The 15,062-nt window shown below is 39.4% G+C and overlaps 1 protein-coding gene and 1 pseudogene across 1 annotated transcript in view; one reads left to right on the forward strand and one right to left on the reverse strand.

Moving 5' to 3' along the window:
- Window positions 1–2,258, forward strand: part of LOC102872260 — a 5,825-nt pseudogene extending 3,567 nt beyond the window's left edge.
- Window positions 2,259–3,841: 1,583 nt separating this feature from the next.
- Window positions 3,842–15,062, reverse strand: part of AADACL4 (arylacetamide deacetylase-like 4) — a 27,931-nt gene continuing 16,710 nt past the window's right edge. Inside the window, exons 3-4 of the mRNA XM_006899568.1 lie at window positions 13,481–13,544; window positions 3,842–4,652 (exon numbers count right to left, since the gene is read on the reverse strand). Coding sequence (XP_006899630.1) covers window positions 3,842–4,652; window positions 13,481–13,544 — 875 coding nt within the window. The remainder of the gene's footprint in view (window positions 4,653–13,480; window positions 13,545–15,062) is intronic.

Here is a 15,062-nt window from a genome sequence, read left to right on the forward strand (position 1 = left end):
ATTAAAATTAATAATAATTTTTTTAAAAGCTGAAAAATTTTTTTTAAAAAGGAAAAGACCTCCAGGAGTTCATTTCCCTTATCAACCAGTTTACAGCCAAATTTAAGATATAGGAATCCTTGTTTTTACAACAAATGTTCATGCTTCTGCTTCATTCAGTTTTTGATGAGTTGCTCCAGCCAGCAGAAGATAATGATGAGAGAAGCAAATGTTGAAGAATTATTTCCCTTTCTTGCAGACAGTCCACAGGCAGTGGAATAAGTGAGGGCATAACAAATCAAGGTGCAGAGAATGTAGAGCATGTGTTGGTCCCTGTTATTCCAGGGGCAATTGAATATCCAGATCCAATTGCACAAAAAACATGTTTTATCACCTTCTCAAAGTTGATAGAACTCTGGGGAGGTAAAGATGGACCAGTGGGATTTGCTGACTTCCTTTATAAGTACATTTCCTATTGTATACATACGGTCGAAACAAAATCATAGCTGATCCTCCAGCGGGTTTTCAGAAGCAGTTAATCACACGAGAGGAGATTGCCCATCCTTCTCCTTCAGAGCAGCTGGTGGCTTTGAACTGCATGCCTTCTGGTTCACAGTGCCACAAGGCCACCAGAGCTAGGGCAGCTCAGTATTAGAAGAGCTGTGTGTTGTGAAAAATGATCCACACTTTAGTTGCCCTATTACTTCAGGGTGCAAATGAGGTTACATATACTTAGAAGCAGATGATACTAAGATCTTCTGTTTCCAGAATGCAAAAACCTAATTTTTCTGTTGTATTTCAGTTAATGTCTTATTGCAGCATGCCGTAATTAATGTATCACCATACACATGCATTAAGTTTGATTACAAATCAATTCTTCAAAAATATTTTTCAAAGTCTAGTATTGCGTATCGCGATGGGAAAGTCTGCTGTTAGGGACCTCTCAAAGGTACTCAGGAGCAACAGTGTCTCTCTGGAGACTAAGGTGCGCCTAATACAGGTCATGGTATTTGCAATCGCTAGTTATGCATCAGAGAATTGGACAATGACTAGGGAGGACAGAAGGAGAGTGGATGCTTTTGAGCTGTGGTGCTGGAGAAGGGTACTGAATGTACCATGGACTGCCAGGAAAACAAACAGATTCATCTTGGAGAGGATTAAACCAAGCTACTCCTTGGAGGCAAAGATTCTGGGGCTTCGTCTGACATACTTTGGACATGTTGCCAGGAGGGACGGGTCCTTGGAGAGGGACATCATGCTTGGGAGGGTGGAGGGACAGCGCAGGATGGGAAGACCCTCTATGAGATGGATTGGTTCGGTGACTGGGGTAATCGGGATGGGTGTGTCAGAGGCGGTGTGGTTGGCGCAGGATAGAGCAGGGTTTAGAGCTGTTGTTGCTATGAGTTGGAAACGACTCGACTGCACATAACAACAACAACAACAACAGTATTTTGTTGCAGACTGAGGGTAAAGTATTTTAATAAGTATTAATAAAGAGACAGAACACCAAGGATGTAGGAAAAACCAGGTAAAGCAGGAGGCGAATAGGAGGCAAACAGTTCTTGAACAACTGTAGCAAACTGAAGCACTGGTCCTTAGCTTCCGTTTGTCTTTATTGAAAATTGCCAGGGAGCAAATCACCAAGAGAATTCTATGCAAATGAAGCGAAACTCTTTCTATTGAAAACCTTCAGCTTGACTCAGGAAGGAGGGGTTAGCAAATACAGTGCAAGAATCCTGTAAATGCTTAAGGATTGCCTTAGTGTCTACCCCTGCAAACATTTAAGGATTGCCTTAGTGCTTCAGGGTGAATTCCAGTTTGTATCAGCCTCCCTCATAATCTGAAGTAGCATTTGGTTTATTACTAATATTTAGTATGAAATTTGGCTTCCCATAGTATATTAGGAAAAAACCTACTCTTAGGATTTCCTAACTCTATTCAAATCTCTAATGAAATACTAATGAGTTTTCAACCTCTTGTATTCATCTGAATATTTCAATTAACCATAACAAAGCTGTGGCATGTTTCCTAGCACCTTCAAAACCTTTGATTTGGCAGATGCACAGACAATATTGGCTTTATTCAAGTGTGCAGTGACACTGAAAACAATTCATCTCACAGGGGTCCCAGAATGTGTTCAACATCTTCAGCAACAACACCTGTCCTCGCTGTAGGTGGCACCAGATAATTCAAGAATTTTATCTAGCACTTCAGCAGCCTGATGCTAAAGTTTAAAAAAAAATTCTTTAAAGGCATTCTTCCAGAGAGCAAAGCTCTAAGACCTGGATCTTCCTGCACCTGCTTCATGATCAAGAATTCCCTTTAATTATTTTTTGTGTGCAATTCACACTGATCTTTTTTAACATTGTTTTATGCTTATGGCAATTAATGTACTAGGATTTTTCTGTAAAATAGTTATAGTTTTTCCCAAGTGCAGGCATATGACAATAAGGGAAGTTGCTTACATGCTTACATCTCAATTTTTTCTATATAAAAATTCTATTAAAATTTTAATAGCAAATTTAAACTAGTACCTTCTTTTTTTAAAAAAAAAAATATTTGAAACCTTAAGTCCTTTGTAAAAAACATACCAGTGGAAAACAAAGTATTTTTTTTAAAAGCTGAATATAAAATGTTTTACAAATTTTACTTGTGGAGATAAAGTATGGGAGGAATGTAACAATCAACTGATTTTTTTTTGTAGATAGCCATCACAGTTCTTTAAATTATTTCAATTTAAATGCCAACGTGTGTTCTGCAAAAAGGAATGCTCTCATAAATTAATGGATATAAAAATAGTCTGGTGTTAGGTAATTTTTTTAGAAAAAATAAAATTTAATATAGTGAAATATTAAAAAAAAAGAAATTGCCCCATATAAGTCTTTATAGTCATTGTTACTGAAATAATGGGTAACAAAAGCAACCACTTGGGGTCACAGCACATGTCCTTTGTTGTTCTTATTAGGTGCCCTCAAGTGGAATATGATTCATAGCGACCCCATAAACGAGACCTGAATCCTGTGCCAGCCTCCCAATCTCTGACACACTTGGGCTCATTGCTGCCATTGCTGTGTCAATGCACCTGGTTGAAGATCTTCCTCTCCTTCGTCTTCCCCCACATCTTCCCAAGCATTCTGTCCTTCTCCAAGGATAGCCTATCCTAGCAGTATCCCCAAAGTATGTGAGATGAAGCTTTGCCATTCTTGCCTCCAAGGAGCGCACTCTTCTCATGTCTTTGAGTTGATACTTTATCACAGTTAGTTATAGGTGGTAGTTTAAATGTGATTTCACTGTATGACATAGGTAGTAGCATCTCATTTTCTGTTGGGAAGGAGCCCAGTATTGCATTCAAATCCAAAGATATGATCAAGTCACCCCAAATCCCATCTTACAAATATTTTAGATTTTTGGAACCACTCGACTTCTGGTACCAGTTCTCCATCAATCAGAGTAAAATCAAGAGGCCAAAAGCACACAGAATTTTGAACATAACAAGTTTACTATAAATAATAACTATAGCAGATGATTGCAGCAACAAAGGGTTGGCTGGTAGGAGATAGACAACTCTAAAGAATATAAGAATCTTAAAAAGAAGAAACAGCCACTATTCTTAGGGCTGAAATAATCAAGACCTCATTGAAGAAATGCATTCATGACTCACTGGATAGCAGATAGGAACCTAACTCAGCTGTGCTCAGACCCCCCCCACCCCCGCCCCCCACAGAAACTGTAATTGATACAGCCTTCTAGGGCCAAGCAATGAATGACTTGGCTTCTTCTCAAGTAGTAAAAGCAAACTCCTATGAGGCCTGCTTTTGGTAGGTTCCATACTTGCCACGTCCATCTCTGGGCCCCAGGGTTACTAGTGAATGCCCTTTATGTAACTGACCACAGCATTCATAATTTCCACAGAGCACGGGAAAGAAAAAGGCTTCTTATCGAACAAGATTAGGGATGCATGGAAGCCATCCTCCACGTGGTACCACGTCACAGGGACCCCGTGGTCCTCCAGTCTCTTCTTGTAGAGGATGGAGTCATCTCGGACTAGGTCATATTCACAGCTCAAAATGAAGGTCTCTGGAAGTTGAGCGATGACCTCATCATCTGCTGTTAAGGGTGAGTGTTTTACATGGCAAAGTCTCGAGGCCTCCAGATAGGCAGCCTCATTAAAAGTCCTGTGAGTCACCGGTCGGTAGTTCCTCTTCTTGAACTTCTTGGGTATGTTCTCATCACTGAGCCACTTCTGGTACTTCTTCCAGATTTCCGGGGGAACGAACTCACCCTTCCAAATGGCATCCTTCCAGGTCTGGTTAATGTCCATAATGCTGCACGTATAATTTAGTATAAGCTTCCGCTTGAGGAACGGGATATTTTGGTTCTGCTGATGGGATGGTAGCTGAAAATTGAGCGCCTGGAGAAACGGATAGATAAGGATCTGTGCTCGGATCCGGGGAAGATCAGATAGATCCATGAAGGAATCGGGGAGAAAAGGTGACTTATTCACAAAGGCCTGTGCTATGACAGTAGCAAGTGTGCCTCCGATGCTTTCTCCACAGACCAAAACCCGGTTGGGATCTACCCCATAGTTTTTCAGGTTCTTCATAAAGTAAACAGAGGCATTTAAAGAGTCTTGCCCCATGGTAAGGACGCCGTGGTCAGGATACATGCGGTATCTGAGGAGGAAGTAAGAAACAAAATCAAGCCAATGTGAATAGATGCTGCTAGGAGGCACCTTGAGCTTTGTGTTTGACTCACCTTCCCAATCTGCATTTCATGAACTTCTCATAACAGCGGCATGAGTAGATGATTTTATCCCACGTTTTCAGGTATAAGAAAGTGAGGAACCAGACAGACAGGAATGCTTGAGCCCCCAAACTATGCTGTTTCCTTTGTATGCATAAACTCTGGGTAAAATGAAGCATCTTTAAAGGGGTTTTTGCATTGGAAGCAAACCAGGCAGCAGTTACAGAGAGGCCATATAAACTAGCATGAGATTCACTGTCATTAGTAGAGAATGGGATGAAAAAAATGAAAGTTTAAGGGAAGTTTCTGGTTTCTAATTTTTTTTTTAAAGCCTCTTATCTCAAGGCAGGAGAGTAGCAGAGGAGGTGGGAGGGACTGTGAAGGAAAAGGTGTAATAAAGGAAAGCTACTCAAGTAATTTGGAAGCAGGAGTGGCATCCTCTCCCTAAACAACATGCCTCTGGAAACTCTGAACTTTGATAAATGTCCAGAGTCATAGAAAGGCTTCAGGCTTTTTTTCATAGGGTCATTATGAGTCGTATATTCTACTTGATGGCCATCAACAACAACAATCAAGTAATAGGTTCAAGCTGTAGAAGACTCACCTGGCAAGGAGTGCTGAAAGGGTCTCGAGGAGAGTTTGATCTAACCTGGTCTTTCTGATCTCTAAATAATTCTTATCCCAAGAGTTGAAAGCAGAGAACAAGAACTTAAAAGTGGACTACTGTGAACTTTAGTGCTTGCTGTTGGAATAACAGAAAAGGAAAGCATTTATCAAAGGGACACTGGCTAAATAGCTGGAATTAGTCTGTTTTAAAAAATACTGTGCTGAAAGCATGGCTTGAGATTGTTATTGTCTTGCACCTGCCCATACATTCGAGAATTTAAAAGCCTAAGATGTAAGACTTGTGATATTCAGTTTGAAAGAAATAAGGAAAGATGATATTTTAGTCTAGTGGTTTTCTAACTTTATTAGAGCAACAAAATGCATATTTCTAGGAAAATAAGGAGCTCTACTGTATAAAGTAAGTGCAGCTTTCTGCTTTTATCCTATGGTAAAGATCCTGAAACCTCACTCTCCATTTTTCTTAATTTCCAGGGCTGTCTCTTAGACACTGCAGGGCAACCTAGTTCTTTGAGGAACAGTCTGAAAGCCACTGCCTTCTTTCAGACTTTGAATTTTATTTCTTTTAAAATTGGCTCTTAAAACCCCCCAAATTCAAATTCACTGCTATTGAGTGAATTTCAGAAATTGTAAAAGGCAAGGGAGAGATTGCCCATAACTCTCCCATGGAACTGCTGGTAGATTTGAACTGCTGGAGATGCATGGCCTTTGGATTAGCAACACAACTTTCTATAGATTATGCCACAGGTTTTTAAAGATATCGTTCCATTGATAGTATTTTGCTTCACAGTATTTTCTTGATGGACAGCATATTGATACATTTTTGTTGTTATGTGCTGTTGAGTCACTTGCAACTTACAGTGACACCATGCACAACAGCCCTGAACCTTGCTCTATCTTGAGCCAACTTCATTGTCTCTGATATACCTACCCCTATTTCTCCAGTCCCTGAGTCAATTCATCTCATGCAGGGTTTTCCTCTCTTGTGCTGTCCCACAACCCTTCCAAGCATGATGCCCCTCTTCAAGGACTAAAACCTTCTTACAACATGCCCCAAATATGTCAAACAGAGCTTCAACATCCTTGCCTCCAAGGAGCAGCCTGGTTTCACTCTCTCCAGTAAAAATCTGTTTGTTCTCCTAGCAGTCCATGATATATTCAATATTCTTCTTGAGCACTACAACCTAAAGGCATTGATTCTTCTATCATTCTTAGTCATCATCTAGCTCTCTGATGCATAGCAAGTAATTGCAAAGACCATGGCCTGGATCAGGCACACCTTAGTCTTCAGACTGACATCATTGCTCTTCAGTACTCTGGAGAGGTCCTTGACAGTAGCTTTTCCCAGTGCAATTCATTTTTTTATTTTTTGGCTGATACTACCAAGAGTGTTGATTGTGGAGCCATGTAAGCTGGAGCTGTTAACAATCTCGATCTCGTCACCATCTATCATGATGCTGCAAATTGGCCCAGTGGTGAGAATCTTTGTTTTCTTGATGTTGAACTTCAATCCATATTGAAGGCTTCAGTTCCTGACCTTCTGCAGCAAATGCCTCAGGTCCTCCTCAGTTTCAGCAAGCAAGGTTGTGCCATCTACATAATACAGATTGTTGATGAGTCTTCCAATCCTGATACCACATTCCTCCTCATAGAGTCCAGTCTCCCCGATGATCTATTCTACATATAGACTTAAAAAATGTGCAGATAGGATGCATCCCTGGCATATAACTTTCCTGATTTTGAACCATGTACCTCTGTTTTGAGGACTGCCACTTGGTATAGTATAGGTTTCACATAAGCACAATTAAGTATTCTGAGATTCCCATTTCTCTGAGTTAGCCACAGTTTGTTGAGATCCACACAATCAAATATCTTTGCATAGTCAATGAAACACAGACAATCCTCTGGTACTCTCTGCTTTCAGCTAAGATCCATCTAATATTGGCTATAATATCCCTAGTGCCATGGCCTCTTCTAAATACAGCCTGTACACCTGGAAGTTCTTTGATGATGTGCTGTTCCAGTCATTTTATGATAATCTTCAGCAGGAGTTTGCTTGCATATGATATTAATGATAGTGTTTGATAATTTACACACTCTGTTTTTTTTTATTTTTTTATTTTGTGTACGTGTACCGTCAAATCAGATCTGACTGGTACAGGAGGATATTGCGCCTCCTTCTCCGGCAGAGCGTCTGGTGGATTCGAACCATGTTCCTCTGGGATTGCAGTGCAGTTTCTTGCCACTAGGCCACCAGAGCTCCCCTAATTTACACACTCTGTTGGGTCACATTTTTTTGGGAATCAGAACAAGTATAGATCTCTCCCAGTCAATTGGTCAGGTGGTTGATCCCCAGATTTCTTGGCACAACCTGGTGTGTACAACCAGAGCAGCATCTGTTTGTTGATATATCTCAGCTGGTATGCTCTCAATTCCTGGGGCTTTGTATTTTTGCCAATTCCTTCATAGCAGCTTGAGCCTTCTCTTTCATCACCATAGGTTCTTGATCATATGTTGTTTCATTCAATTCTTCTGTGTTAGCCAATTCTTTTCGGTATAGTCCCTCTATGTACTCCTTCTTTTTTTTTTTAAATTTTTTTTTTGGGGTTGGTCTTTTTTGAAACAATTTAAAAAATATTTCTACTAGTTTATTTACAAAACTTGAATACATTGTTTTTAAGAATCCTTCCATTTTCTTTTGATTCTTCCTTGGCCATTCAATATTCTGCCCCCAGACCCTCAAGTATTGCAACTCGAGGCTTGAATTTGTTCTTCAGTTCCTTCAGCTTAAGAAATGCTGAGCGAGTTTGCACCTTTTGATTTTCCAGCTCCTGCTCTTTGCATATTTCACTATAATATATTGCTTTGTTTCTCTCTGCTATCCTTTGGAATCTTCTGTTCAGCTCCTTAACATCTTGATTTCTTCCCTCTGCTTTGGCTTCTTGGCATGCTAGTGCAATATTTAGAGTCTCTTCTTACATCCATTTTGGTCTTTTCTTCTTCCTTCATCTTTGTAATGACCTTTTGTGTTCTTCATGGGTGATATTCTTGATATCCTTTCACATCTCGCCTAGTATTAAAGCTCATTAGTATTAAAGGCCTCCAACCTGTTCTGAGATGGTCTTTAAATTCAGGAGGGATAGACTCAAGTTCTTGTGGATTTGATTTGATTTTCTTTAGTTTCAGTTTGAACTTGCACACAATTAGTTGATGATCTGATCCACAATCAGCACCTGGCCTAGTTTTCACAGCTGATATTGAGCTTCTCCAGTGATTTCCCCACCCACCTCAACCCCCTGAGTTGTAATCAATCTGATTCCTGTGTAGGACATCAAGTGAGGTCCATGTATATAGCCGCTGTTTGTGTTTTTCTTATAAAAGGTATTTACAATGAAGAAATCATTCTGTCACCAAGCCCATGTTTCTGACTTATTGATCCTTCTTTTCCATTCTCAACTTTTGTGTTCCAGTCATGCATTATTATTAGTACATCCTGGTTGTATGTTTTATTGATTTCCTACTGCAACAGTTGGTTCCTCTTTGGCTCTGATTATTGGTGCATAAATTTGAATGATAATGGTATTAACAGGTCTTCCATTTATGCATATGGGTATTATCCTGTCACTCACAACATTGTCTTTCAAATGGCCTTTTTAACTACTAATGCAACCCCTTTTTTCCACCTTTTCATTTCCAGCATAGTAGATCATGATTGCCTAATTAAAAATGTCCCATGACAATTCATTTTTCGCCAATACACTGTATGTCACTGTTTATGTACTCCATTTCTCCCTTAACAATCTCCAGTTTTCCCACGTTTATACTTCTCACGTTCCACATTCCAATCATTAGGGTTTGTTTGCAACTGTTCCTTCTCCTTTATGGTTCCCAACATGAAGGTTCATCCTCCGGTGCTCTATCTCCTAGTCTAATCTAAGTGTGATTTGTCGTACATAGAGTTTTTGAAGGCCTGTTATTTCAAAAGTGGATGGTCAATCTTTCTCCCTAGTCTGTGTTAGCTTGAGTGTTCACCTTTAGAACAATATTTAACAGACAAGCATTTAACCCAAGAGAGATATTATTAATTTGGATTAACAGTTAAACTTAGGCAAAACACATGATACTTATATGAGTTTTTGCTTTGAGCTGGCCTCAGAACTTAGAGTGACAAGTACACATTTCTGCTTCTATTTTTCCACTTTAAGTGAATACCCTTTGCTTAAATGTTAAATGCATACATCTGACATTATAAAAGAAACAACAAACATTATTTGCTTCATATTACCAAAATCCCGAATTTGCTTGAAAAAGGCAGAAATGTCCACTTTCCCCTTCTGAATTCTTCCCTTTCCCACCCAGAGGTGAATGCTTTGTATAACCAAAAGGTTAAAAGACATTCCTTTCAATCTACCTCAGTAACTTGTGTAGACAGTTCCATTCAAGGTCTTGAATAACCACAGGGTTACAAGTAAAGCAGGGAATATCTAGACTTTAAAACATATTTTCTCAGCTTCTCTCAAGGAGTCTGCTCCTAGATACACTGTTCTATCTCAGCCTTCTGTTATCTAGAAACCCCTTACTTGAATTTCTGACCCCACCACTCACTCTCTTATCACAGATCTTATTTAGCCCCATAGACTTAGTATATAAACTGACAATTCTGCTCTTAAGTATATACCCAAGAGACTTGAAATCAGGTATTCAAACACACATACCTGTACCCCAAGTAATCCTAATGCTGTTCCCATAAACAACCCAAGTGTCCGTCAACAGGTGACTGGATAAATGATCTGACAGAAACATACAATGAAGTACATAAAAAAACCTGAAGCTATGATGCATTACTATACCAAAGATTAATTGAGAAAACATGCTAGTGAAATAAACCAGAAAAAAGACAAATATTATATGATCCCAGGAAGCTCTGGAGGCCTCATCTTCAGGGAGTTATGCTGTTAAGATTGAGCCTCGCTGGAGACTCAAATCCACTTTGGGAGAAGATAGGCAATCTCTTCCTGTGCAATTTATAGTCATGGAAACCCATTTAAGGGTCAGCTATGAGATGGTTCTGGCCTGACAGCGATAAAATGAGTGTATGACCCTGCCTACATGAAATGCCTAGACTTGCAAAATAATAGTGGTTATCAGAGACTAAAAGGCAGAAAATGTGAAAATTCTATTATAGTATACCTTCTTATTGGTGGGATAAAATCCTTTCAGAAATAATGGTGATGATAATATCACAACATAAACCCCACACTAGCAGCTTGATTCTGACTCATATTGACCCTATAGGACAGAGGGGAATGACCCAAGAGGGTTTCCAAGGCTGCAATTTTTATAGAAGCAAATGGATACAAGTTTTACCCAGGGTGTGGCTGTAGGGACTGAAAGGTCACACTTTTGATTGGCACCTGCGCGCTCAAACACTGTGCCACCAGGAATCCTATGCCAAGAACAACATCATGACTGCAATAAATGTTACTCAACTGTACACTTCAAAACAGTTAAAAAGAAAAGAAAAACTTTTGTTATATCTACTTTATTACCATGAAATTAAAACAGAATAATAGCTTACTTTTCCCACAGGGAAGGTCTTGTGAACTAACTGTGTATCAAAAGAAATTTCCTACCAGGTATTAATTCAGGTACTTATTAATACCTGTGTTTGTTTTTATGTTTGATGATGGCTTTTGAGTCAAGCACGACTCATAGTGACCCTATGAACAAAAGGCCTGAAGCCTCTCTACAACTGTTGACATTTATCAAAGTTCATAGAGTGTCTGGAGGAATGTTATTTAGGAAGTGGATGCCACTCCTACTTCTAAACCTGTCATAGTATGTTATTGGAGTTATATGTCATTGAGTCACCTGTGACCTGTGTTTGTTACCTGTTAAACTTTGCTATTTTTATTATTATTATTTTAATCATCACACATACCTTCAGAGATGTGGAATCTGAAGGCAACTCCAGTGATGGAAGGTCAGACACAATGGTAAGGCAGATGGGACACATGTTAATGAGTGTTTGGGAGATGTCCCCTTCTTCCTTCTCATCAAGGAGGAACAGAGATTCTAAGTGACTTGCTTTAGGCCACAGCTGAGCCGTACAAGATGCTCAGCCAAGGGGATATTGTAGTGATGTTCACCATGAACAAGCCAAGTGTCCAACGACAAGTGACTGGATAAATGATGTGGCATGTATGTGTGTCACAAATGATGTGACACTACCTGCCAATGACATGTGATCTCTTGGAGCAGTAACTAGAATCACAGGAAATGGCCCCACTGACCCTTCTCCCTCCACAGCCTCTTTTGTGTGCAAAGGACCTCGGGCCACCAAGTTGTATCTTGGGGCACACTCATTGTCACTCCCTGCAAGGCTGGCATTATTAGTTTGAATTAGGGACTTTTAATAATGATATTAAATTAATATACAGAATGACATTTTAAATAATAATAATAATAATAAATAATAGCACCTAAAGACCATTGCTATGAGTTGTACTTGATTCAATGGCGCTTAACAACAACAAGAACAGAACTATCACTTCCAAACAACAATAAACACTCTGATAATCACCTTACCTTGCTGCATAATGCCAATCATTTGGTCTGTCTGCCTGCCCCATCTTAGTAAAATTATTTTGCAACCATTATTCCTTTTTTGTATAGTTTCACTAGCAATTTTTTTATTGGATTTTTTAAATTTTCCCAAAAGATTATTGGCTGTAGTTAATTTTCTGAAGTTTGTTTCCACTTAAATTTGATAGTGATAAAATCCATTCAGAGTTCCAGATGTGCAAATAGTTACACGAATGTATAGCTTCTAACTGAAATGGTGGCAATTCGGGTCCACTTGGGGCAATCCCTCTTATAAAGAACACTTAGCCATTGAAAATTCAATGGAGCACAGTTTTACTCTGACTTCATGGCAATTGGCTAATTAATTTATACTATGGTGTGTCCTTGCAGTTAATTTAACAGCCACATGTTGTTGTTGTTCTTATTGTGTACTGTCAAGTTGGAAACGATTCACAGCTAACCTTCTGTGGGTTTTCAGAGACTGTAAATTGTGGGTGATTTTAATCTGCAGCCCTCAGGCCTTGTTTTAATTGTTTTTGGTTAAACATTCATCTAAGCTGTATAGCACTGGTCTGTCCATTTGCTATACAGTGGTAACTTGTGGTTGCTGTGATGTTGAACACTGTAACTTGATGTTGTGTCAAATGCGATAATGGTCACCGTGGTGGACAGTGTTTGGTGGAGCTTCCTGATTAAAACAAGCTTGGAAGCAAGAGTGGCATCCACTTCCAAATTAGCTTGCCTCTGGAAACTCTATGAACTTGGACAAATGAAAGTTATACAAGTGTTCAGGTCTTTCGTTCATAGGGTTGTTATGAATTGTCTACAACTTGAAGGCACTTAAAACAACAACAACAGCAAAGTACATGGGAAAACCACTGAACATACCATGGACAGCCAAGAGAGAACAAACAGACATGTCTTGGAGAGGATGCAGCCGGAGTGCTCTTTGGAGGCAAGAATGATGAAGCTTTGCCTCACATATTTTGGGCATATTTCTAGGAGGGGTTTATTCCTTGGAGAGGTACATGATGTTAGGAAAGGTGGAGGGTCAGCAAAGAAGAGACAGATCCTCAACCAGGTGGATTGATATGGTGACTGCCCTTGTGTGTCAAAAAGTATGAGGATGGTACAGGATAGGACAGGGCTCAGCTCTTTTGTTCATAGGGTTGCTCTGATTTGTACTTGAAGACACCTAACAACAACAAATCACGTAAGAGGAGATTGCTCATCTTTCCACCACAGAGTAGCTGGTGGATTTGAATCACATGCCTTTACATTGGCAGTGCAAGTCCTTAACAATAAGCTACCAGAGCACATAATATTTTGATTAGATAAAAATCAAATATGCTAGGATTTCTCCATGCACTCCCTGTTGATGGTATTTGGGTTTCCATGTTTCTGCTAATGTGAACAGAAACATGAGTCCTGTCCAGGCTACAGATGCAAGCACTCCTTCCAGGTCTCGGAGCACCTCTCTCTGTTGTACAGATAATCCACTTCACCTTCTCTCACCCATTTTTAAACCCACCAGCCTTATCCAACTCACCCAACTGCTAACAACACAGAGTCGGTCTCTCGAGCCAGAAAGCAGCACACAGTGTAGAAACAATCTGTAAGACAAGACCATTCATAGAAAGCAGCAGATGAGCCAGTAGGTAAGTCAGGTCTCCACAGGGCCCTGCACTCATATTACAACCCCCAGGAAGAGGCAGCCCACAGCCTGGGTGTGATGTTCACCCTTTGCTTCTATTCTTGCCTCCTCTGCACTGCTAACCAACTCTACCTGTGCAAAGTCCAACAGTCAGGACAGGATAAGTTACCTCTGTCCTTGGGGTTCATCTGCAGCCCTTTTAATCTGCCCCCCTCAATTATTATGCAGTAGAGAAACTAAAGACTAGGAAAGCTTGGTGATTGAAAATATTAGCGCTCAAACTAAGGAAGTGAAACCTAATTCTTAAGTGCAATGTTATATTATGTGTGTTTCCTGGTTGGTCCATAATGTTAATGTGCTTGGCTGATAATCTAATTTGAGTCCATTGAAAAAAAATGCCTGGCAATCTACTTCCAAATATTAGTCTTTGAATGCCATATGAAAGGCAATTCTATTCCAGTACATATAGGGTCACCATGAGTCAAGAGTAAAGGTTTCATTGATGACTATTGTGTGTATGTATATGCATATGTGTGTGAGTGTGTATGTATGTATTGTAACCATGCATGGAACTCAGTTGATTCAATGATTAAGCACTAATATGCTTAATCATTAACTGAAATGTTGTTGGTTTAGGCCCACCCAGCAACTCTGGAGGAGAAAGAACTGCTCTTGTAAGGATTACAGCCTAGAAAACTCTCTGGGAAAGTCTTCTGAGATCTCTGCCTCATGAGGTCACTCTGCCATCTGGGATTGTTCTGCATTAATATTTACTCAATGGCACACAGCAATAACATATAAGAACTGAACAGATGTTTCAAAAATGTGAATCTAGGAGGCAAAGCAAAGTATATAATGAAATATGCAAAGATCTGGAGTTAGAAAATTAAAAGAGAGGCACATCCTTGGCATTTCTCAACTGTAAGAACAGAGGAACAAACTCAAGAGTTGCAATATTGAAATATTATATGAACAAAATATTGATTGATGCAGGAAGCATCAAAAGAAGATGGAAAGAATGCCCAGAGTACAAAACCAAAAATTGGCCAGCGCTCAACCAGAAAGCAGGATATAATCAAGAACTGATGATATTGAAGAAGGAACAAGTCTAAGATGCATTGAAGGCATTTATAAAAAGCAGAGTATGAGTTGAGATGTTGCAACAAATGAATGTCACACTGAATGTGTCACTTATCTATGTCAAGAAACTTGGAAGAAAACTATTTGCTCATTCAATTGGAAGAGATTAACATATGTGCCCATTCAAAACAAAGGTGATCAACTAGAATATAGTAATTGCCAAGCAATATCATTTGTTGATGGTAATTTAATAATGTCTGGAATAAGTACATTGATAGAGAACTTAGATAAATTTAAGCTGGGATTGGAAGTGGACTTAGAATAAGATTTACTATTGACAGCAGATAAGTACAGACTGAAGGATAGAATACCAGAAAAATATTTTGTTGTTGTTGTT

The sequence above is a fragment of the Elephantulus edwardii genome, unplaced genomic scaffold, assembly GCF_000299155.1.
Source record: "Elephantulus edwardii isolate Elephantulus edwardi_28Jun2011 unplaced genomic scaffold, EleEdw1.0 scaffold00261, whole genome shotgun sequence".
Taxonomy (NCBI): Eukaryota; Metazoa; Chordata; class Mammalia; order Macroscelidea; family Macroscelididae; genus Elephantulus; species Elephantulus edwardii.